This window comes from Carya illinoinensis, chromosome 1 (assembly GCF_018687715.1).
Source record: "Carya illinoinensis cultivar Pawnee chromosome 1, C.illinoinensisPawnee_v1, whole genome shotgun sequence".
Classification (NCBI taxonomy): domain Eukaryota; kingdom Viridiplantae; phylum Streptophyta; class Magnoliopsida; order Fagales; family Juglandaceae; genus Carya; species Carya illinoinensis.
The window spans coordinates 28,914,598-28,940,194 of record NC_056752.1 but is presented as its reverse complement, the minus strand read 5'-3'; the positions used below and the strand labels follow the sequence as shown (position 1 = coordinate 28,940,194).

The following is a 25,597-nucleotide window of genomic DNA, read 5'->3' as shown; positions in this document are numbered from 1 at the left end:
TTGAGGTTGGTTAAGGATTTTAATCAGATCCAAGAGCCAAAAAGTTTATCTTATGGCCCGTTAAGTTTATCTTATGACCCAAGAGAGCGAGCGCCTAGTTCACCATATGCCAACCTCGATTTGGAGGAGAACTAGTTGAAGACCCACCGTTCCTCCCATCCAAGTGACACTGCAACCCAACCTCCATCCACCGCAGGTCCCTTTTGATCTTCGGGAACCATTGTGAAGACATCGTGAGCCAAGCCAATTCGTGTGCACCATAAAGAACTGTATGAGCCTCTCTCTCTCTCTCTCTCTCTCTCTCTCTCTCTCTAAACACCCCCTCCCTATGATAAAGTGCATCAAATCTCCATCTCTCGTGAAATCACCCTCTTTCATGGTTTTGATATATGGGTTGAGGTAATTTGGTATGTACATGAGTGTAAGGGTTATGCATTAAAATATTTATGAAATCGTGGAATCTATTTAGATTCACTAACCCTAACTCATGGGGGTCAACAATGGGTATCAACCTACGACAAGTGAAAGACAAGTAAATGCATTTCATGCACAGATCAGATTCATGTTCATGTTACTATGTATGTAACTATGAGTATGCATGTTTTCCAAGAATCCTTACGTTTTTATTATGTTTGCTGTATTATGTGTTGTTTATTGAATATTCGACTCATTTTTTTTATGTTTTAACCTCCTCAAGTGAGAATCATGGATGTGCAAGACAAGACTTGGTCCGGGGAGCAGGTGCCTAGACAGTTTCAAAACCCTTAGGGGTTGGCTCAGGTGGTAAAGGCCTTAGTTTTGAGGGTATACTCTCCCCAAGTCTAATGTTCAAATCCCCTTAAGTGCAAATAATCTCTAGGGACTATCGGACTGAGAGATTTTCCCCTTGAATTATCCAAGGTGCACTTGCGGATAATTCTTTAACAAGGGCCTGTGCACTCCCGAGATTAGTCGGGACATTGTTACTGGACACTCGATGTCAATAAAAAATAAAAAATAAAATAAAATAAAGGAGAGTGGTTGACCTTGCATATTGGAATGGGCTCCTTGGTTGTTCTCAAGTGGATGCGGCTTAAAAGATGGTTCCTTTGTCTTATATTATGTATTTGAATGGAAATGAATGAACGGTGTTTTACTGACAAGAAGCGTACATTGGAGCAATTTTGGAATTTCCAGTGAACGAAGCTTCTGTTCATGATATTCTCGTACTGCTTTCTGTTTCCTAGAATGTATTTGGGTGTTTTTTGTTGTATATTTCCTGTACACATGGGTTTCACCCATACATTCGTCTCTAATAAAATTACTTCTTATAAAAAAAAAAAATCTAGATATAACTGCGACTGGACAACTGGGTTCTAGACAGCTATCCATAATATATAATATTTAAGATTCTCTCAACAAATGCAATGGAACATTTTTACCGTAGGTAAAAAGAAATAAGAAATGCCATGGACCTTTAATTATGCTTAGGATAACTTTACCACGAAAACTCTGGAAGTCAACAGTGGAAAAGCTACTCCAGAAAAACTTGAATCCTGTCACCCATTGTGTCAATAAAATCTAATAGCTGCTTCCCACCTACTTCATCTGCTGCATCATCCAATAATTTTTTGATATTTACACCTCCCAATGCTGTAAACAAAAATGTGCAGAGTTTTTCATTTAACCGTCCAAGGACTTATCTGAGCAGACATCTGTTTACAAGAAGTTTGTAAAATACAGGGAATACCTGGTACAATATTTGTGATTCCTTCCAAGAATCCAGCCTGTGTAACATTTAAAAGAAACAAAAGATCACTTCTCGTAAATCAAGAGGATTTAGCATAGTATAATTCCTGACGCAAATACATGAAGCATGGTGTCCCCCCCAACCACTGGGGGGCGTGGGGGGGTGGTGGGTGGAGATTGGGGTTTCTAAAGCAAAAATTTAAATAAAACAATATCTTTCCCAATTTTCATTGTCAAAGATCATTCACAAAAGCTTAAGTAGGTGGAGAACAGCAATTACATAACCGATTACCAAGCTCACTCCCAATTGCATATGGGAGGGACTTCAACTTCAACACCCCTCTCATGTGGTGGCCTAATAGAATAAAAGAAGCAAAACCAAATGGACTAAGCATGAGGAGCTGGCTCAGATACCATGTTAAGAACATCTAACTGATGTGAGACTTCTCTTAATAAGAGCATTTGCTCTAAAGAGTACCTTTAAGGTTCAAGTTATGTAGGAGCGTAAACTAGAAAGTTCGAGGTTGAGAAATCCAGCTATATGTGCCAAGCTGAATCAATCAACTCTATAAGATAAAAATTCAAGATTTTGCACATGTTCATGTGCTGAGTGTTTCCTGCTGTTCTTTTGGATAGCACTTAAGACACGTTTGGCTTGCAGAATGGGCATTCTGATCCCTCAAGAAATTGGAAAAGGAATTCCCATTCCTTTAGGAGTAGGAATGCCCTTCCTATTATTTTGTTTTTGTAGTGACAACACATAAATGTATTAACGGAATTGAAGAAGTGATATACCTAAATTTCATCGGGTGGCTAATTCCCACCAAAGAAACAATGCCATCGAGGTACTTCATTCTGATGGAAGTGTTCTTTCAGACCATTTCAGATAAAGGATCCTACTGTTCAATTCTATGAAAGGCTTCTTTCAGAGCAATATTCTTGGAGAACTAAGCTTGATAGGTTAGTTTTTTATACTATTGATCGTTCGTGCGCAGTTTGGTTGGAAAGAACTGTTGAATAGGTTGAGGTTCATAATGTGATAAGAGGGATGTCTAAAGATAAAGTTCCAGATCCAGATGGTTTTTCTATGGCTTTCTTTCAGGCCTATTGGGGAATTGGTGGATATCATCAAAGTCTTTCTAGAATTTCATTCATTCATGAAATTGGAGAAAAGCCTTAATGCGACTTTTATTGCCCTCATTCCTAGGAGGGAGGAGGCATTGGAGGTGAAGGATTATCACCCCATTAGTCTTATGAATGGGTGTACAAGATTGTATCTAAGGTTCTTGGCAATCATATGAGCTTGATTATGGAGAAGATCATTTTAAAGTTGAAAAAAGTCTTTGTCAACGGGAGACAAATTCTCGATTCGGTGCTCATTCCTAATGAATGCTTGTAAAGGAGAATTCAAGCCAGAGAGTCGAGTATTCCTTGCAAGTTGGATATGGAGAAGGCATGTGATCACATAAATCATAAGTTTCTATTGTACTTACTTGGGAGGTATGGATTTGGAGAGAGGTGGTGTAAGTGGATTAAGCATTGTACTGCCACTACTAGATTCTCAGTTTTGGTGAATGGAACCCCTGTTCCTTTCTTGTATGGTTCTCGAGGTTTGAAACAAGGGGATCATTTGTCTCAAATTCTCTTTATTTTAGTAATGGATGCATTGAGTAGAATGGGGGAGGAGGCAGTGGATGAGAGTTCTCTTTTGTGCTTCTTGTGGGATGGCATTGGGGATGAGAATAAGTTCCATTTGGTTGGTTGGGATAAGGTTTGTACGCCAATTTCAAATGGAGGATTAGTGATTCAAAAGCTGAGAACTTTTAATAGAAAAATGATGGATACAAGCGGCATGCGTAACCGCGGCGTAAGCAGTGCCTAGGTGGAAAATAAAACGGTTCATTTTGATCTTTTGGATAAAACACATCGTTTTGGTTCAGGTCAAGGAGAGCTCCCATTCTCCCTCCCTCGTCTTCCAGAGTCTCCCTCTCTCAGAAGCCTTCCCTCCCTTCAAAGAACTTATTCCTTTCCTCCGAATCCTTCCCTCCCCCAACTACCCTCAGGCTTGCCCTCCTTTCTTAAGAAAATCGAAAAGAAAAAAAAGTGATGAGAATGCTATCATGAGAGCTTAATCTGTACTACTATGACCATAATTTTGGGTTTGGGAGCTCTCAAAGTTGGACAACATTAACCAACGGACTGCTCCAGCATCAACAAAACAAGCAACAAACGGAAATGGGTTTGGAAAAATTCATGAAATGAGTTTTTGAGAAATTGTCAAAATCGGTTTGGGAGAAATCTGCTAATCATAAAATCCAGCATTTTTTTCTTTTCTAGATGAAATCTAAGAAATGGGTTTGGTTTTCATGGGGGAGAAATGTGTTTTTCTTCTTTCCCAGATGAAATCTAAGAATGGGTTTGGTTCTTGTTGTCACAGTTTTTCTTCTGAATTTTTGGAGAAGCATGATTAGAGTGGTTTCTGGTGGTACAAGGTCTACTTTTTGCCTTTCTATTTCTTATTTTTATTTTTTTTCCTTAGGCAAGTTGATACTGCCACGTCCTACGCTTACATGCCGCTTGCACAGTAACGCTTGTATTTAGCGGAATTGTTTTTAATAAGGCACTCTTAAAAAAATGGTTATGACAATATCATCAGAAGGGAGATGCACTTTGGAGGATTCTTGTTGATGCCAAATATGGGAGTGTTTGGGCAAGGTGGTGCTTAAAGAATAATTCTACTTATCATCCCCGCATACAACACACCACATCTATTTTATTTTATTTTTTCATTTTTTCTATAATAAGTATGCGGTGTATGGATGATAAGTAGAACAACTCAATTAGTTTAACAAGAATAAAATAAAATACAAATTAAAAATAATAAAAAATAATTTCAAAATTATGTAAAGTGTGTGGTGTGGGATGATGAGTAACATTCCTTGTGTTCAAATTAATTGAGAGGCGTGTATGGTGTCGGATTGTGGAAATCTATTCATAAGGATGGGGGGATTTTGTTAGTCATTTAAGATTTGTGGTGGGTGGGGAGGACCTTGGACTAGATTTTGCATTAAATTTGGTGAGTGGATATGCCCCTTCCGAATGTTTTTCCTTCTCTTTTTAGGATTGCCTTTGATGAGGATGCTCCCATGGCGAATTATATGGACAACTCCAATGCTTCTCTACAATGGAATGCGAGATTTATCAGAGCTATTCAGAATTGGGTAGTAGGTGATATCTCCGATTTTTTCAACATGTTGTATGCTTCAAACATTGATAGTGGTGGGGTGGATAGGTTGCTATGGAGTCATCCTAGGAACAAGAAATTATCGATCAAATCCTTTTTTTTTTTATAAGTAAGAGAAGATATTATTGAAGTGAATGAAAAAGGCATAAGCCATGTACACCGGAAGTGTACAGAAGAACACCTAAATACATTCTAGCTATGCTGAATTAAGGACAAAAAATCATGAGCATTATCCCCATTTAGTACAATAGCCGAAAACCAAGACAATAGAGTGTGCAGAAAAAAATTCTTCAGCTCCTCTCTTATCGATCAAATCCTTGTATAAGGCTATTCTTGCCAATTCAATAACCCTTTTCCTTGGAGGGCATTTGAAGGAGCAAGGTGTCTCTCAAGGTTGCTTTTTTTGGTTGGCCGACTTCTCTTGGGAAAATTTTGACAGCGGAAAATTTGAGAAAGTATGGTCTCATCATTATGGATTGGAGTCCCATGTGTAAAAGAATGAAGAATCTGTGGATCACTTAATACTCTATTGTGAGGTGGCAAGGATTCTAAGGGATGAGATCTTAAGTAGGATTGGTATTGCTTGGGTGATGCCTAGGAGGATAGTGGATTTTCTGCCTTGTTGGAGAGGTATCCAAGGTAACCACCAAATTGCTGCTGCTTGGAAGATATGCCTTATGTGGTGTATTTGGCTTAAGAGGAATGGATGTAGTTTTGAAGATAGAGAATGCTCGTTGGGAGAGATTAAAGATTTTTTCTTCCATTCATTATTTCTTTGGGCATCTGCTATTGTACTTGATGGGGCTTGTTTACATTATTTCCTTGTTTTTTCTAGTTCCTAGTTTGTAATTAGGTGTTCTCTCTTGTATACTCCATGTGTACTTGGGCTATGCCTAATTAATTGATTTAATAAAATTTATTTTTACCTATATATAAAACGTAAAATTCCTAAAATATCCAAACCCCACAATTTTTTTTTCCATAAAAAACCATTATTCTTAAATTTAAAATAAAAAGATACATGGTGACCGGCCACCTATCAAACCCCAAGGGGGCGGCCAGACCAACCTTGGTATAGCACTCTAGTGTGGCTAGAGCCTTAATGGACATAGTGGGTGGCCCAATGGCAGAGGACCACCCCTTTGGGTTTTGTTGGGTGACTGACCACCATTATAATTTTTGAAAAAACAAAAATGGTAACAAATTGTACACCAATGCTCTAGGGAGGAATAGCTATTCCTCATTTTGGAGACCATTCCTTATCCTAAAATATAATCACACAAAAGAATAGCTATTCCATAAAAACAGCTATTCCTTTCTATCACCCTATTCCACTAATCAAACACACCCTTATTTTATCCAAGAATGGAAGAGTTCTTTAAACTTTGCACATATCAGGACCATTTCAAGGCAGTAGTATGATGTGTCCAAAGAGGATAACGACTTACAGGGATCCTAACATCGAGCCTCTCAAATCCATCTCTTCCAGTTATTTTGATTCTCAATGTCCGTGACCAGATCTGCGAAAAAGGATCCCTTGAACCATCTGCACCATTGTTATTGTAGACATAAGGAGTTATCACTTCTACAATGGGATCATCAGGACCTCGACCTCTCTTCTTTGTATCATCTTGAGCACTATTTTGCATAGAGTATCTGCTACTGCTGACTGACAAATATCTTTAATTATAAGAATTAGTAAGAAGGAAATCTATAACTGAAAACACTTTTGGTTAAAATCAAGTGAGAAAATTGTGCTTTTCTAAAATCATCTATAAACTCTATTTGGTATCAATAAAGAATGCATTCTAAAACATCTTACTATTCTCCAACAAGGACCTTACATTATCTTTCCTTAAATAAATGAGAGGTCCTTAGGTTTTATAAAACTGATCTTATATCCAGCATCAACAGTTGCATTCACAAATTACTAATAATCTGCATGAGAAAAAAGAGGAAAGGGGGGGGGGGGGGGGGTTTGTTTGGGAAAAAGTACTGTCTAATGTCCAGTTATTAATACATTCAAGGTTAGAGGATTATGCTCTCTATTAGAAGCCAAGTGAGATCAGAATATGTACGTTGCATAGCCAGTAGGGTGACATATTTTCAGCTCACCTCTCTGCGAAGACAGCTGATTAGTACTGGTAGCATAGCGCTGCTCTTCTTTGTAATAAGTGTTGAAACCTAAGATTTCCTTTATTTCCTCAAAAGAAGGCATGCTTCTCGGAGGAGGAATACGACCTCCTCTAAGGGCAGCCAATGAATCCTGCCATTGAGTCAACAGAGAGGGCAGTCAAAGAATTGAGATATGTGCTAGGTAAAATGCTTAATATTCAAGCAGCAATAGCAATAAGAAAATGTGCAAATGTTAACTATGATCTCTCTAAATCTCCAATCGGTAAAACATCTCAGACACTAATAAAATCTTTAGTTTCTTGGGGAATATAATACCCATAATAACACTCCAATGACAAATTGTAACCATGTCCTAGGAGTGCAAGATATTCCCAACACAAATTTCTAACTAAAAAATAAATCAATTATAAAAACAAAACAGCTGGTTCTTGAACTCCCATCTTAACATAAATACGATAATTTACTTTTGTGCTGCTGCATATTCTTGAACTCCTGTCCGATGCTTGCACTGATTAAAGATAAATGAAGACTACAGCAGTGCAGTACGAAATTTTCTCAAATAATGATATTTTTATAATCTATGTTACTATGCCTATTTTTGTATTAACAAAATTTCTTTTACTTATAAAAAGTTTACAACCTATTAAAATAAAAAGTTTACAACCTATTTTACAACCAACCATTGTGCTGATGCCACTTAATAAAAAAATACTGAAGTTTTTTTTTATTTATAATTCAAATTTTACATAACTACCCTCCATTTAAAATCAAGTCGTAAAAAGAATTGTACATGTATCATTACTCAATTTTCTTACCTTCGAATATTTTAAACTAGCAAAATGATTCAGTGAAGAAGACTAAGCAACAGTTCTTAAAAAAAAACAAATGCTTGAAATTCTTTAACAAATGAGCTTGACCTGCAGTTTTTTTTTTTAACATTCTATTGAGACTATACTTGGATTCGTATAGTAAGTTAACATGGATGTATTGACAAGTGCCAGTCTTTTCTTTTATAACAAGGAACTCGGAGACCGTGCAAATACAACATGTCTTTTACCCAATTAAACTCTGGACACATGTAACACGCCCACTTTATATGAATTAGATAAATCATTGGCCTTTCACCTATGAGACGTGACCCTAGAAATTGTTTGAATCCATGGTTCGAATCTAGACCTGGGGGAGCATACCCCCAAGACCAAGGTCCTTACCATTTGAGTCAAAGCCTAGGGTTTGACAAGTGCTAGTCTTTGAAGTAATATTTCATGAACAATATATCATGATTATAACTGCTCCAATACATCTTGATGTGTCCCCCTTTGGTAAGTGTAACCATACACCTCAGGATGATATATGGGTAAATAAAACTTTTCAATGTATCACTTACCCCATAACTTCACGAAGTTTTGGTGCCAATTCTCCCACCACCATAAAAATGGCAGAAATGAAAATACTTTTTTTGACAAGAAAATTTATTGATCCTCATAATTAGGCATAGCCTAAGTACACGAGTAGTATACAAGAGAGAAACACCTAATTACAGGCTATGAGCTAGAAAAAGCAGCATAAAAATCATTAAAGTTAACCCCCTCCAATACAATAGCCTTAGCCCAAAGTAACAAAGAATGGAAAGTAAATCTCTAATCCCCCCCAACGAACGTTCTCTATTTTCAAAACAACGTCCATTCCTCTAATTCCATATGCACCACATAAGACATAATGGCACCATCTTCCAAAGAGCTGCTATTTGATGAATGCCCAAAATTCCACTCCAACAAGCCAAAAGATCCACCACACCCTCCTGGGCATCAACTATGCAATATCCAACCTAACAAAGATCTCATCCCATAAAGCCTTCACCAAATCACAACGGAGAAGAAGATCCACTGATTCACCATTGCTTTTACACATAAAGCACCAATCCATAATAAAAATACCACTCTTCCTCAACTTATCAATGGTCAAAAGTTTCCCATGCGAGGCCAATCAATCGAGAAAAGCAACCTTTAGAGGCACTTTACTTTTCCAAATGTACTTCCAAGGAAAATCAGTAGATGAATGTGTTGACATAATTTGTTTTTTTTTTTTTTTTTTTGGCACTGGGTGTTCAAGAATAGCATCCTGACTGATCTCAAGGGTAAACAGGCCCTCGACAAGGAGTTTCCAGCAAGTGAACCTATGATAATTCAAGGGGAAAATCTCCTAGTCAGATGGCCCCATATGCACCCAAGAGGATTCGAACCTTAGACCCAGAGGGAGCATACCACCATGACCAAGGCCTTTACCACTTGAGCCAACCCCTATGAGTTGGTCGACATAATTTGTACAAGGATCTGACTGAGAATTTCTTATTCCCAGGATGAATCCACAGCTATTTATCCTCCCCAGCACACTCCCAAGTTCAATGCATACAAGGTCATGTAAAAATCAGAAATGTCCCCACTTCCCAATAGCAAACAGCTCTATCAAACCTCACATTCCACTGCACCAAGCCATTTGAATTGTCCATGTAATCTGCTACAGAAGCTTCCTTGTTCAATGCAATCCTGAAAAGAGAAGGAACAGCATCCTTTAAAGCAACATCTCCACACCAAACATCATGCCAGAATCTGACCCTGGTTCCTCAACCCACCACAAATCTGAAATTGCTAATGAAGTCCTCCAATCCATTCCTAATAAATTTATGACCTGGTTCCTCAACCCACCACAAATCTGAAATTGCTAATGAAGTCCTCCAATCCATTCCTAATAAATTTATGTACTCCCACACCATACACTCCTCTCACTTTATTAGAGCTCCAACCTCCCCAAATTCTCCCAAATTTAGCACCAACAACAATCTTCCATAAAGCTTCCCTTTCCTAATGATAACACCACAACCATTTCCCAAGTAATGCCTTACTGAAAATACTCAGCTTTCTTACCCCCAAACCTCCAAATACAAATCTTGTCCCATTTAATCAAATGGAATGAGAATGGCTTCTAATGCTCAAGATGCCTTCCCTTTCTTGTGGGGAGGCTTGGGGGATGAGAAATGGAAATACTCAAGATGCCCTCTAATGCTCAAAATGGCATTACTTGTGGTGCTGAAGGGATAACTAAAATGCCCTATAACATTCATTTAAAATTATAAAATAATCCCTAAATAATCAAGATCACTAAACTATTTTCAGTGAATTTTTCAAAACATACGGAAGTCAAACAAATTTTCGTCGTCCATGAACATTACATCCTTTTGTACTAATCGCCATTTTGCAAATTGATGCCAAAGATCTTGGTACCCAATCATGTATTGAGGAGTAAAGGATTACTAATCTTCTAGTTTTGTGAAATCCTCTCCGTACAAGTGTGAAAAAAAAAATTTCTTAGTTTTGAGAAGGCCGAGGATGGCCGTTAGTTAGTTTGTCTATTACGTCGACGGTGGTTGAGATGGGCATCGCCCGGGAGCTAGTGATGAGATGGGCATCGCCCGGGAGCTAGTGATTGAAACTAAGTTATTTTCTATCGGTGGTTTGATCCGCACTACTAAGGGAGGAAGGAGGTTCAAGTAGGAGTTATTGCTTGGACTGGGAACTACGCAATGATTAGGGGGAGCATTGGAGAGGTGTGTGACAGATGAAAGAAAAGATTTTTATTTGTCTAGGAGGGAGGGTTACCGGAGCTTCATCGTACAGAGATGCTCGAATAGCAAAGGCCATTTCGTGGAGGTGGTTGTTTAAGGTGATGGGGGACAAAATAGCTCCATTTATATTCCAGAAGAGGAGGGTGGTCATGGATGGAGTAGAATGTGTGAGGCATTGAGGGAGGGTTTACAGACGGTAAGAAGTAGCCATGGCACATTTGGTGATGCTCTGAAGCAACCATGGGTAGATAAGCCGAAGTCATACAAAGAAGCTTTATCGCCGTCAAGGATGCATGGTTTCAGCGGGAGATATGAAGTCGGAGCTTTGCATCGAGCCCCTCAAGGCCAGTCTAGGGAGAGAGAAGGTGGAGGAGACATGAGGGAGACACTGTGTTTGGTACGTGACTTGCAGGTCCAAATGGAGAAGTTGCAGGGGGAGGTGGCTAAAGTGAAGAAGGTGGTTGAGGCTAGTAAGGCAGGGGATGAAACGGTGAGTTTTAGGGGAAGTAAGCAGGCCTTTCAGAGGCTAGGGGCTTCGGGCTCTGGAGTTGGGCTGAGTAAGCCCATGGCCATAATTACTCAGGGAAGGAAGATAGGTCTTTGGACTGGGTTGGATATGGGCCAAATAATAAGCCCACGGCCTGTAACTACGCAAAGGACTTTAGGCCGGCAGGCTGGGCTGGATCTGGGCCACAGCACAAGAGGAAAGGACCGGGTCGACAAGAATGGAGGATACGGGCAGAGAGGAAAGGATCGAGTCGTGGGCTCAGAGCAAAAAGGGCTTCTCCACCGCCTGAATCCTCGTCGCGACAACAACAAAACTTGCCGTACAACCAACAGACGATGCCAATGAAGCTTCTGGAAGGAATTTGGAGTGAAAGACCAACCAAAGCTTGTCGACAGAACCCCTGGTGTTTCCCCCCCCCCCCTTTGGGTAGTGAACAAAACCTGCCGACGGGGCAAGGGGAAGAAGACGGTGGCCCAGAGAGATCCCTAGTGGTGAACAGTGATGTCGTCGTGGTGGGAAACAGCAACAAAGGGGAAACAGATGAGTCGGTCAGTGAGGATCTTTTCCTATCCTACGAAGAGAGTTCACAGAGGCTATTTCAGGGGCTTAGTGACCATGGAGGTGAAGTTGGTTTTGTGATTGGATAATTGAACATGTAGGGACAGAGGGAGTTTAGGGTGTAGAATCCAATCCCTCTGAATTGTTTGTATCTAGACCCATCCAGTGTCTCAGATTGGGTGTTCCAAACGGTGAATGGTATTAAGGATATGGTGGGACTGAAGTGTGAAGGTTATGAGGAGCAATTCATGGCATTACTTGCCGCCATTGAAGTGGGTCACCAACAACAAAGGAAAATTGGTTCCAAGAAACAACGAAAACTCAATAGGCTAACATGATCCATGAATTCTGAAGGTTGCTCAAGCAGGGATAGGTCTAAAGGGAAGGGGCTAGCCTTTTCCAATAAATGAAACCTAAAATCCTCTCATGGAATTTTCGTGGTCTAAATGATGCCAATAAGCGTCTTCAAATAAGAAACTTACTGCATGGGTAGAAGGCGGACATTGTTTGTTTACAGGAGACGAAATTGAAAGTTATTACTACAAAAATAATATGAAGTATATGGAGCTGTGTTCACGTCGATTGGGTGTATTTGGCAGCTGATGGGGCCTCAGGAGGGGTGTTGTTGATGTGGGACCAGCGGGTGGTGGAGAAAAGGGAGGAGGTAATAGGGGTATTCTCAGTAGCATGTTCCTTTAGGAGTGTGATCGATGGGTATGTGTGGGCCTTTGCAAGTGTATATGGCCTTAATTCAGACGACCAAAGATTACTGTGAGACAAATTAGTTGGGTTACACAGCTGGTGGGATCTCCCATGGTGCATTGGTGGTGATTTAAACGTAACAAGATTCCCAAGTGAGTGTAATGGAAATAGAAGAATGCGCCCAGCAATGTCCGATTTCTCGGAATGCATTTTGGAGCTGAACGTAGTGGACTTAGCTCTGGTGCGGGTTATATATACGTGGGCCAATAATCAGACATGGTCTCTATTAGATAGATTTTTAATTTCCACGGAGTGGGAAATTCATTATCCGGAGGTATGGCAAAAGAGATTGCCTCGCTTGTGTTCGGACCATTGGCGCATCATGTTGGATTATGGGGGGATTCAAAGAAGGCGTCGGCATTTTAAGTTTGAAAACATGTGGCTGAATCAGAAGGATTTGTGGATAGGGTAGGACATTGGTGGTCGTCTTACCAGATACAGGGTACTCCTAATTTCATATTTGCCGGAAAACTGAAGGCTCTAAAGCAAGATTTAAAGCTTTGGAATATGGAATCTTTTGGCAATATCGAGTAACACAAGAAAATCAAGCTAAGGGAGATCCATGAGCTAGAAAGACTACAAGAGTCAAGGCCTTTGAACCCGGAGGAATTAGCCCAAAAGTTAGTGTTGGGTGCAGAGCGCGAGAGGATCATCCCTAGAAGAGATCTCTTGGAGACAGAAGTCTAGAGCGCTATGGTTGAAGAATGGGGACCGTAGCACTAAGTTTTTTCATAGGGTAGCTAATTCTCATAGGAGATCCAACAACATTGAGAAGTTGAAGATTGATGGGGCAGACTGTAAGGATGAGCAGGTGATTAACAATCATGTGGTTGGTTTTTTTGAACAGCTTCTTTCAGAGCAGGAGGGTTGGAGACCTAAACTAGAGGGGCTGGCTTTTGACTCCGTTGGGCCTATGGATGCCAACCGTTTGGAGAGGCCATTTGAAGAGGTGGAGGTGCTAGAAGTGGTTAAGGAAAATGGCTAAAGTCAAGGCTCCGATTCCTGACGGATTCTCTATGGGCTTCTTCCAAACATGTTGGGAGGTATTAAAGAATGATCTTATGAAGGTTGTTTCAGGAGTTCTATTCATTTGGAAAGTTTGAGAAAAGTTTAAACGCCACGTTTCTAGCTTTCATACCAAAAAGGGTGGGGGCAGAGGATATTAAGGAATTCCAACCCATTAGCCTAGTAAATGGGGTTTACAAGATTCTTTCCAAAGTACTCGTGAATCGCCTGAGTGAAGTCGTGGGAAAGATAATCAAAAAGCCCCAAAATGCCTTTGTAAAGGATAGATAGATTTTAGATGCAGTGCTTATTGCTAACGAATGTCTGGACAATAGACTGGAAGCTGGCTATCCAGGGATTAAATGCAAGTTAGACATGGAGAAGGCGTATGACCATGTTAACTGGGACTTTATTATTGACATTATGGGGAAGTGTGGTTTTGGGGAGAGAGGGCGCTCTTGGATCCGTTAGTGTATGTCTATGGTGAAATTTTCAGTCCTAATAAATGGAAGGCCAACTGGTTTTTTCAATACCACACAAGGTCTAAGACAAGGAGATCCGTTGTCTCTGCTAGCTTTTGTCATTGTGATGGAGGCTTTGAGCAGAATGATCTCAGTCCTAGCTGCAAACGGGATTATGACTGGTTACTCGATTGGATCCCCGGGAGGGGGTAATATTAACATTTCCCATTTATTGTTTGCAGATGACACTCTAATCTTCTGTGAGGCGGATCAATTCCAGGTTTGAATATTGAAGGCACTCCTACTTTGCTTCAAGGTAGTTTCAGGTTTGAAAGTGAACCTAGACAAATCTGAGATGGTGCCTATTGGAGGTGTTCAGCGGTTAAGACAGTTGGCTAATACTCTAGGGTGTAAGACTGCCTCACTCCCTATGACTTATCTTGGCCTCACATTGGGGGTCCCCTCGAGAGCAGCTGCTCTTTGGAATACAGTGGTTGAGAGAGTAGAGCATCGATTAGCAAGTTGAAAGAGAATGTACCTGTCAAAAGAGGGTAGGACTATGCTGATAAAGAGTACTCTATCTAACCTACCGACATATTTCTTATCCCTGTTTCCTATTCCAGCAAGGGTGGCACTTTGTATCGAGAAACTACAAAGGAACTTCTTGTGGGGTGGAATAGGTGAGAAGTTCAAGTTTCATCTAGTCAGGTAGGAACAGGTGTGTAGGCCTCTTTCGAATGGCGAACTGGGCATTAGAAATTTGAGAATCTTTAATCGGGCGTTACTTGGAAAGTGGTTATGGAGATACCATACAGAACCAATAGCTCTTTGGAAGATGGTGATTGAGAGCAAATATGGGGGATTATGGGGTGGATGGTGTACTAAGGAAGTGTGAGGGGCGCATGGGGTGAGATTTTGGAAACATATCAGACAAGGATGGGGGGTCTTCTCTTGTTACACCAGGCTTTGTTTAGGAGGGGAACAGGATCAAATTCTGGTATGACACTTGGTGTGGCAATTGTGCGCTTAAGGATCTATTCCCAACATTATTCAGGGTTGCAAGTGCCAAAGAGGCATCAGTGGTAGAGGTCATGGTGTTAGTGGGGGAGCAAATCCAGTGGAACATCAATTTTAGCAGGGCAGCACAAGACTGGGAAATTGATAGTCTTGAAGCCTTTTTCAGTCTTTTCTATTCAACCAAACCAAGTAACCAGCTTCCAGATTTATTGTGGTGGATACCTTCAGGTAGTCCTCATTTAAAATTCTTCTCGAAAGCCTAGAAAATAACCTTAAGATACTTAGGAAGTAGGAGAAAACTCTCTCAAGATTGTTTCTTATAGCTAATACTGAAAAAATAACAGGTGTTGCCAAACTAGCCTTCTTATGTGGAAGTAGAGTTCAGAATCCAACACTAACAAGAAATCATAATTCAAAATGAACCTAAAAACTCACTCGAGCAAAATCTGTGTGAAGGTTGAGCTGACTCTATTCAAGCAATTATAGCAAATTTGCTCAAGCTGGAATTGTGTGAAGTTTCAGCTTGAGCCTTATTGCAAATTCACTTGAACTTAGAATCCAGAGAAGGTCAAGTGATGTCTCTATTTGGGCCTGAAACTTGATCGAGAATGTCTGGGTAGAGCGAGACTCAAAAAATTGCAAATCCCCTTCAAGTTCGAAGGTGAGCCGAGCATGGATCTACATCATCCTTCCCACATTGGAGAGAATTCACCCTCAAATTCACGTAATCATTTGAAGAATCACCCTGGAACAGAACCAAATACTTGGTGTTGGGTATGGACGTCTCGATATGGCTTGGAAGCTTCAACTTTCCAAATGTATAGGAACCCCAGATGATCCTTCCACTTTTTTTCTTACTTGTTTTGCAAAAATCTAAAGCTAAATCTATACCTTTTAGTGTGATAATAAGAAATCAAACACAATTACCTTGCTCTTGTAAAAATATTCTTGAATTAAGCAAAATGTCACAATGAGCTAATTATCACCGCATTTCATCCAATGTCATTGCTCTAACAGTTGGCTTAATCTCACAATAATGCTTCTTGAATTCTGTTGAAGCACAGTCTCTTTGTATATGATCAATTACCACCCCGCTCTTATGATTATGGAGTATCTCATCCTGCTTAATCATGACAATATGAGAAACGCCAAGTATATGTATCTTAAGGAGGAAAAGAATCGACCTTTCCTAATGTTCACCTATTTGGATTTTCATCAAATAATGTGGGGCCTTCCAATCAACAATATCGAATCGCACACTGCTCTAAAAAGGACTTTTCTTGACACTTGATACGTGTCACGACCTTTATCTGTTTCCCGAGTAACTGTTAGGGAACTTACTTCTATTCTATGATTTAACTTTGATACTTAGCACCCTAATCCGATACTATATTGCCATTTGCACCATCCGGCATGTTTTGATATTAAATTGGATGAAAAGTACATAATGTGACTCAGACCATCCTTTTTCTGGTTTAAAATGAGCAAAGTGCCCTTATCATCCACCATTAGCAGTACAAGGACACCTTGGCTTTTAAGTCAAGAATTGACACATGCAAGTCACGTAATCTAATGCATGTCCATTTAATGTCAAAATCTTATGGATGGTGCAAATTCACATCAAAGTATCAAATTGGGATGCCAAGTATTGAATTGATTGTCTAAAGGCGTCATTGAAAATGGCTATTCATTTGGAGGGTGATAATTATAATTTCTCCATATATTGCAAGCAGACCAGAGCTATATTCTCATCCTCAATCAGAAGAATCATAGCAAGCATCTTCTTTCCTTATGGATGTGGATTAATTTGAAACAAATTACTTGATGGCTCCCACCTACTTGCCTTGTGAAATAGAGGCTCCTTTTATGGATGCTCCAGGTTGCTACGCTGGCCTTTCTTTTCCATGTGGGACAAATAGTATGTGGCTTTATTCCATAAAATACAAATCTTCACTTCTTTTCCTTCCATGTGGGACATATGACATCCAAAGTCAAAACTGAAAACTTTATTCTTTAAATTTAGCATGCTATTCCACACTAATATTTTTTAAAAATCACTTTTTTAACGACAACACTTACCTAGAATTGATTGCAGTATAAAACTGGGTACTGGAATAAAAACTTAACCAAACTAGCATGTGTAATACTCAAGTTCATTATACCGAGACAAGTTCCAAGAAATGAAAAAACCATTCAAATGAGAATGTGATAATACCTAATCAAAAGATTCGATATACACAAGACCTTTTTATTGTACAGTGGGAAAATCTTTTGAATAATTGAGAAATATATGCCAGTACATTTGATACGCACAAAGCCCACATCAATTCTTGGTTTAAATTTTCTAGAACACGTTACCAACTGTCTTGTACAATGTGGTAACAAAACAAATGCAGACTAAAGTGCGAGTAATTATATTTGGGGCAAGATCACTCTCAGCACATCTTTTCAAGTCAGCATAAACTACTGAATAGTTCATAGAATTACATTAAATGTCTAGCATAGATAGAGTTACAATCACCTAATTTATTTCCACCAAATTTCCATAATTCCTTAGAAAGTAAGAGCTTACTTTTGATTAGGAACTACTGACAGTAGATTTAATCCTTTATTTGAATGCATTACTTTCTTTGTGTATTGTCTGTGTTTGTGATTTTTTTTTATCTTTATGCATATATCTTTCCCTCATTCAATATTTCAAATTGTAAGGGCAGATTTCTTTCCAGTTAAGTAATCTAAATCATTGACAAACAGGGAGATCAAGGCACACGCTTTGGACGCGCCTATCTCCCTAGTGATTAGATATACGCGCCTATCTCCCTAGTGATTAGATATACTTTTAACCATTTCATATTAATATAACTCTAGACAATTGAAGATCATTGACCAGGAAGGAAAAAAGGTTAAGAATAAACCTGCATTGCTTGAATGGATGCCCCAATCAAGGAAAGTGGATAGCATACAAGTTTATATCCAATATCCTCAAGTTCAAGAGGATTAAGTATTGGTGTTTTGCCCCCTCCTTCAAGCATATTGGCCTAGGCAAGAATCAATGAACTTTATTAGTAACTACAATTTGTTTTCTAATATGACAACGTAAAGCTTCATGACTCTATGTAACCTCGAAGTCCTAGTTAATGACTGAGATCTATTAGGCCACTGATAATAAAAGAAAGCATTAGGAACTTCCATAGGGCGGGAGGGCCCTTTCGTGTTGGTACTGCCACAACATTTACAATAACAAAGTACATTCTCAACTAGCAGAAGTTTACATGTAAATGGTCACCCAGATAATTGGGCTAGCAAAAAATCAATACACATGTCAAAGGGGGTGGACCCAAGAGCAGAAAAGATATTCTTTAATAAGCAAAAACAGTTTTAATAAAAGTAAGAGAGTTGTTTGGTACATTCAATCCTAAAGATTTCTTTTTTCTTTTTTTATTGGTAAAAGGTGCCATGGTATTCAGTCCTAAAGATTTCAAGAAAAACATAACTGCTCAACAAAATCTAAAAGTGAAAAAACATGCATATGGCTAAAAGCAAGCATCCACTCCTACAAGGATTTCTGATCAAGCGTAGCAAGCTCCACCCAAATAGTCAACATGAGGCATAGGAGTAGCATTCCAAACCACACTGCAATTATACCATCAGAAAATCTTTTCCAATGGAACAACAATGCAGCTGCCCTTTTAGAGAACACCTCACAATATTTTGCAACAGAACAACACCAAGCAACAAGTGATCACCTGACTCTTCACTAGACTTACACATACAACACCAATTCACAAAGGTCAGCTTCCTTGCAATTAAATCATATGCAGTTAAAATTTAATCCCAAAGCAGTCTTCTAAACAATGAAAGCAACTGTTTCGGGGGATTTTCTATACCTAAAGAGAAATGAAATCTCATTAGACCCTATTAATTCCTAATTAAAGGGGAAAAAAAAAGATCAAATTCTCCAATTTGAGTATGACCCCAAACTTATCTCTCCTCCAACTCTCTCACAGGGAAGAATCAGAACATAAGAGATACAATAGATGATCTACTAATTCACCATTCTTCTTACACATGCAACATCAATCCAACACCATTACCTGGCATTTCCTTAAATTATCTGTGATGAGAATCTTGTCCAATGATATTGTCCAGACGAAAAAAGCTGCTTTCGAATGAGATTTCATCTGCCATATACCCTTCCATGAGAACGTGGTCATTCCAAGGCTCGTTAGAACTTAGTAAAATGATCTGACAATGAATCTGCCTTCCTTGGAGAGGCTCCAGTTCATCTTATCTATAGTACCCTTGGTCATGCTTACGGAATACAGTACCGCATAGAACTCTGTGATAGCCACCAAATCCCAATCTTGGGCTGCCCTAATGAAATCTATATTCCATTGAGGGGAGCCACTAGAAAATACCAAGAGGTCAGCTATCACTACATCCTTTGCTCGTGTGAGCACAAATGGCAAGGAAGATGTCTTGGAGGCTTCGTTCACCACAACATTTGTCATACCAAAATCTGAATGAGAGTCGTTGCCCACCACAATATATTCATGTCTTCAAAAGATCTCCCAATGTCTCCTAATGTATTTCCACAAACCCACCCCATATGGGCCGCATACCTCATTCGAGCACCTTCCTCCCTAAGCCTCCCCAAATAGTGAATCTATACGAACTTCCATAGGGCGGGAGGGCCCTTTCATGTTGGTACTGCCACAACATTTACCCAATAGGGCTTGGTTGAACTTTATCAAGTTACAAATCCCCAATCCCCTAGAAATTGGAGTGCGAACAATTGACCAATTTACCAAATGAAATTTGAACTCTTCGCCAATCCACTCCACAAGAAGTCTCGTTTATCTTCCATTCAATTATAGAAAGTACTTTCTCTCTTACTCTCACTTCTTCTCTCTCACTTTCTTTTTTCATTTTTCAGATCATATTCTCTCAACCCAATTAAATCGACAACCAACGTGGTGTGGTTAGTCCTGCACAACTCTGGCCGCCATCAGATCAATCTTCAACGCAACTACTCACTGAATAGCGAAGTCAGTTCACACCCCTAATGTTTTATGAAAGAACCAAGCATATTGAAGTTGATTAGAATTCTAGATAACATACTCGATGGAGATATATCTACACCATTTGTGAAGTCTAGAGGCCAGTTAATTAGCATGTTCAAAAACTCTGCCGTCATTTGTGAAGTCCAGTCCAAATTAAGATGTCCTCCATAGTCAACTCAACACCCTAAAATCTCTCTTTATTCCACATGGACTACACCGCAATGAGGGGTTACAATGAAGTTGAGATTATGAACTATAAAGCCCAAGAAACATATCTAATCTCCCTTACCCTCCTCAAACCTTAAGCTATATAGTTAGCTGTACTAAATTGTAGATATCACCCGATTTCTGTTCATAAGGACTCTCGTATATCACATCCATCATATATACTACTACAATTGATCGGTTATGAACAAGATGCATTAAAAGCATGAAAACAAAGCATTGCCTTGTGCTGAAACTGTTTAGAGTCTAACAAATCAGAATCCAAGTCTTAGAAACATGGAATTATATGAACAATGTGCAAAAAGTAGCTGTCAAATCTCTGTCAAGATTATACCATAAGAAAAAGGAATCTATGTTCCCAGATATATTTTAATTCAACAAACTACTAAATGTTTTTGATTTAAAACTTTAGAAAATTTGACAAAGCCACATCCTGCAGACAAAATTCCATGCAAACACTGCAATGAGGAAAGAATAATGTACCATTTTTGGAACTAGGGGAGAAATTTCACAGAAAGCCTTCATCTCTTCTTTTGAAGCCAGTGCATCAATAAAAAGAACGTCTGCTCCAGCATCAGCAAAGGCCCTACACCTCCAGAGTGATTCATCCAAAGATACTGCTTGGCGAGAATCAGTTCTTGCCACAATAACAATGTCGGAGCCACTCTCCTTCCGAGCATCAATAGCAGCCTTTATCTTCATTATGGCCTCCTCTCTGGGCACCACTTTTCTGCCTTGAGTATGACCACAAGCTTTTGGAGACACCTTGCAATGAAAGTTTATAAGTAACAAAAATCTTAAAGGGGTAATAACACAGATTGCATGCTGACTACACAAATTTCCAGTAACAAAAATGCTACGTAAAAAGTTAAGCTGTAAGTTTTAACCCACAGGAAGATAAGCAAACTGCTCCAGATAGGCTCTAAACTTGCAAAAACAGCCCATAGTAATTTACAAAGCAAGGCCACGGCAGACTTTCCAAATGATTTCACCTTTCCAATTGAACAATTACTGTGAAAAGCAATAGAATTGAACATCATACTTTTGGGTCCTTCAAATTCCCAGACACAGCAAATCTCAACAAGAAAAAAATCAATCATGAGGGTCTTATATTATGACCCCCAACAACCTTCAAGAACTTTCATGCCTAACGGGATATGGTATTGAAGCGAGAGTTATAAGAACCCTTTCCTTTACGTGAAAACAAAATTGTTATCCTACTTGCATGAATATTTTTTATACATTGTGAGGTGGCAAAGTCTTTGTGGAATGAGGTTCTTGGTCGAACAGAGTTATATTGGGTGATGCCTAAGGAAGTTGTGGATCTCCTTACATGTTGGCATGGTTTTGAGGCAAGGAAAAGTGTTGCTGCCAGATGGAGAATGATTCCTTTGTGTTTAATGTAGTGTATATGGCTAGAAAGGAATGGAAGATGTTTCGAAGATAAAGAGTGTTCTTTTGAAGATCTTTGTTATTTTTTCTTTTCTACTTTGAGTTTGTGGGCTAGGATCTTTGTAAGGAATGATGATAATGTACTGAATCTGTTTCTGTCGTAATTTCCTGCTTTCTAGTGTGTAGTAGGTATTTCCTTTGTATACTTCCTGTGTACTTGGGTTGTGCCTATTCTTGGTAACAAAATTCTTATTAACTATAAATAAATAAATCAATAAAAAATATATATATATATATTTTTTGCTAAAATTTTTATACTTTAATGAGAGGATTCAGACAGCACTAGAAACAAGGTTTGTTCACTCAACCCTATTCTCATTTCATAACTATGAATTTTCCAAAAGCCAATGCTTGGCAGCAAACACTTTTAAACAAAAATCTCAGGTTATATGACATTTTTCTTTTTCCAATCCTATTTTTAAAACCACCCGTATCATCACCTTCCACCAACTCATGCAGATGAACTAGACATAAATGTAAGGAAGTTAAGTAAAATATAATAAAACAAAGCCACATTAATCTCCTAGAAGCAAAAGACCTATCTATACTGTAATCAAGAAACAACATATAGAAGTTAATATAAATAGAGAGACTGGGAGAAAGAGTACAACATATCAATTCGTGAGTATTAAGAAGTACAATAATATGAACCTGATCTTCAAGAATGATCCCCGCAAAACCTGCACTAATATATCCCTTTACTGTTCTCTTGACATTCATTGCATTCCCGTATCCATTATCACCATCCCCAATGACAGGAATCGAGACAGCTTGGGTAATTTGTTGCCCCTGATCTAACATCTCTCCATAGGATATTAAACCCACATCTGGCAATCCCAATCTAGCAGCCGATATTGAAAATCCTAATGGAAGCACAGAATGGCATCAACAGACTAGCTTGTCTCCTTCGAAAATAGTTAACAACCCCATTAACGCCACAACAAGTACAGATGAATTCCAAATTACTTCTAAACCTAATTTCTTTAAAAATGATTTTCTGTCCACTTCAAAAGAAAATCCAGCAAAAATAAAACTTTCAAAGGAGAAATATAAAATTAAAACAGTTACGTATCCTCTGTTAATTGACTTAAAAAAAAATCATCCGTGAATGTGTAGTGAATGCTCTAATCTCTTATGTAACACATTAAATTTGAAAATTTTATAGAATTATCAGAATGAAAGGAAAATAGAAGAAGACAGACTCAAATGCTGTAAATCGAGGCACTCTTTCCCCTCATTCAGATGGCATCTGAAGTGGGAGATTCTGTGCTGCTGATGTCAATTTTGGTACACAGATCAAAATCTGTTGGTTAGAAATATTTCTTTGAATCCAGATTATTTAAGCACACCAAACAAGAACAGATCACTATGGCCAAGTTGGTGCATTTAAATTACAGCATGGAGGTTTTACCATCCAAACTATCAGGGATTTACAAACTGAAATCCAAATTAACTGAAAAAAACCTCTCATTATACTACCCAAAGTGATCAAGATCAGGAATACTCATAACCTCAGTAAACCAAGCCCCACAAAAAAAATGAAATCTTATAAATAAGGACATGATATTCAAGTCACAAAACAAATTTTAGTTTCAAAGTAATTGCTTAATTTTCTTCGCATATTCTCCGTAGTAGATCAAAATAATTATACAAAACATAGAGTCCAAGAAGACCACAATGAATTTTTTTATCAGTAAACGAAAACCACAATGAATTTTAACAAGAGAATTTAACACCCCCAGCAACCACAACCCATGGCCCCAGTATTGCTAATCAGGGTAAATTACTTATTATCTTGGGGTTGTCTGCACATATGATTGGCATTACACATTCCTTTAAACCAATAAAACAGCATCAATAAAACAATTCAGCTAACCATTAAACCCAAACATTAAAAAAATGACAAACAATCACTGAGAAGCCAATATCCAAGCCTTTTGAATCAAAGTAGGGTATCTATCTCTCATTGCACGTTATAAGTGATTAAATTCTTTTGATAGGTAAGATTTTTTTTTTATTATTGATAGGTAAGTGATCAAATAAAAACACACAACCACTGAAGTAAACAAAACCCTTATCTTATTGGACATTAAATGTAATTGTATTTATATGTAATCATATTTAAATGTAATCGAATCGAATAATAACCTAGAATATTCCCTATCACAATCACCAGAATTCATAACCAATCCAAATATGTAATAATGCAACCCAAATCTTCCACAACTCAGAACACAAGAATGAGAAAAGAACACTCGAGCTCCAAATATGTAATCAGTCTTGTTAAAGACTCAACCATTGATCTAAAAGTCCTAGGACTATTGGATACTAATTTGGTTAACTCTTTTAACTTTCAAGATCATAACATTCTACCACACTTTCAAATTCGACGTCCACAACAACTCACTCTATTTTCACTAACCCGGTGGTAGCCCTTCCCATTTTGGCAGCCTCACTCATTTATCAATATTCAATGACTTAACATCATGCTCATACATGATATCAAGACATTTTAATCCAATCTATAGGTTACCTCTTCCGTGACTTGAATTCGTGTCGTGATTCCTGTTCTGATACCAATTTTTAAAAATTTTGTTGAATAGTAATTTGATTAAACTTTTTAACCATATCATAACAGTCTTGTGCTGGAAACCCAAACGACATAATTCAATACTCTTGAAAAATAAAATTAAATAAAAAGAGGAAAGCACATGCCACTGCTGAAGCAATATTGAAATCCAGCCTTTTCCACAAGCTTTGCACTGAGAGCATCAAAACAAGCAGGGCCCTGGTGAACACCAGGCAAGTCGAGAATACGTCGAAGCGCCTTTGCTGGAGGCTCGGCTACGCTATGGTCTCTCTCAGCAGCGCGAGCTAGGGCCAAACGGGTGTGGGATTTTTGTTGTATGGGATTGCGGGCGAGAGATAATGACCACTGGATGCGTGAGCCAAAGGTGAAACCCAAAAAAGGAGGTAGTGACGTTGAGCGGATAGCGAGGGACGGGATGTGGGGCAAAGAGCCACCGCCGCGAAGTACTAATGCAGGCTTCATGCTCAGTCACTATGTCCGTGCGTATGGCTGTTGTGGTGCGTATCTAAAGACAGACCAGGCCCCCCTCCCAGTCTTACACGGCCTCTGCTCTGACTCGTCTTCGAACTGAAGGATTGCTGCGGCTTTCGTTTGGTTACTAAGATTGAAAAAGGAACGTGAAAATAAAATATTGTTAGCATATAAATTTTATTATAAAATTTTAAAAATTAAATTATTTATTATATTTTATATAAAAAATTTAAAAAATTATAATAATTAGATAAAATAAAATGATATAAAATAAAATAATTTGTGTAACTAAACGAAGTCTTAGTGTTGGCACTAGGAGTGTAAAAAAATGGATAAACGGGATCAAATTTGTGTATATGGTCCAGTTCGTAACCAATTCTAAATTAGTCTAGTATCGATTTTTATATTTTGAAAATCGAATTGCATTGAATCGGATATATATATATATGTTTTAATTTTGAATATATTATATATAATATTATTTATATGGGTATAACATGTCCGGTTCAGTTTAGTTTTATATATTTTATAACCGAATTGGTATAAACCGATTTTGAAATTTTAAATACTGATATCAAATCGATTCACTACCGAAATTGAAACTTTCAATTTTTTCTGATTCAGTCAAGTTCCATTTTATTTTATTTTAATATTAGTAATAATATGATGTTTATATATACTAAATTATTAATCTATTTATATTATAGTATAAATACGTTAATAATAATTAACATATATTGGTATAGTATTGAATT

At 38.4% G+C, this 25,597-nt stretch overlaps 1 protein-coding gene across 3 annotated transcripts; it reads right to left on the bottom strand.

Annotated features, from left to right (window-relative positions):
- Window positions 1-1,284: 1,284 nt before the first annotated feature.
- Window positions 1,285-24,975, bottom strand: LOC122314701 (2,3-dimethylmalate lyase). Of its 3 annotated transcripts, XM_043130236.1 has the most exons (8): window positions 24,497-24,974; window positions 22,433-22,644; window positions 20,813-21,094; window positions 17,957-18,079; window positions 7,088-7,238; window positions 6,421-6,641; window positions 1,730-1,766; window positions 1,285-1,632 (listed from the first exon to the last, which is right to left on the bottom strand). In XM_043130236.1, the coding sequence occupies exons 1-8, from the start codon at window positions 24,831-24,833 to the stop codon at window positions 1,514-1,516; spliced, it is 1,482 nt and encodes a 493-aa protein (XP_042986170.1). In that variant the 5' UTR covers window positions 24,834-24,974; the 3' UTR covers window positions 1,285-1,513. The 3 variants fall into 3 exon arrangements, with proteins under 3 accessions (XP_042986170.1, XP_042986178.1, XP_042986186.1); XM_043130244.1 differs by lacking the exon at window positions 22,433-22,644 and having other exon boundaries at window positions 20,813-21,081; window positions 24,497-24,975; XM_043130252.1 differs by lacking the exons at window positions 1,285-1,632; window positions 1,730-1,766 and having other exon boundaries at window positions 6,476-6,652; window positions 24,497-24,975.
- Between the last annotated feature and the right edge of the window lie 622 nt (window positions 24,976-25,597).

Coding starts and splice junctions, on each gene's coding strand:
- LOC122314701 (XM_043130236.1), bottom strand. CDS start 24,833: ATGAAGCCTGCATTAGTACTTCGCGGCGGTGGCTCTTTGCCCCACATC. Junction 22,645..24,496: donor TCAATATTGCTTCAGCAGTG/GCATGTGCTTTC, acceptor TGCTTCCATTAG/GATTTTCAATATCGGCTGCT. Junction 6,642..7,087: donor TCAGCTGTCTTCGCAGAGAG/GTGAGCTGAAAA, acceptor GATATTTGTCAG/TCAGCAGTAGCAGATACTCT.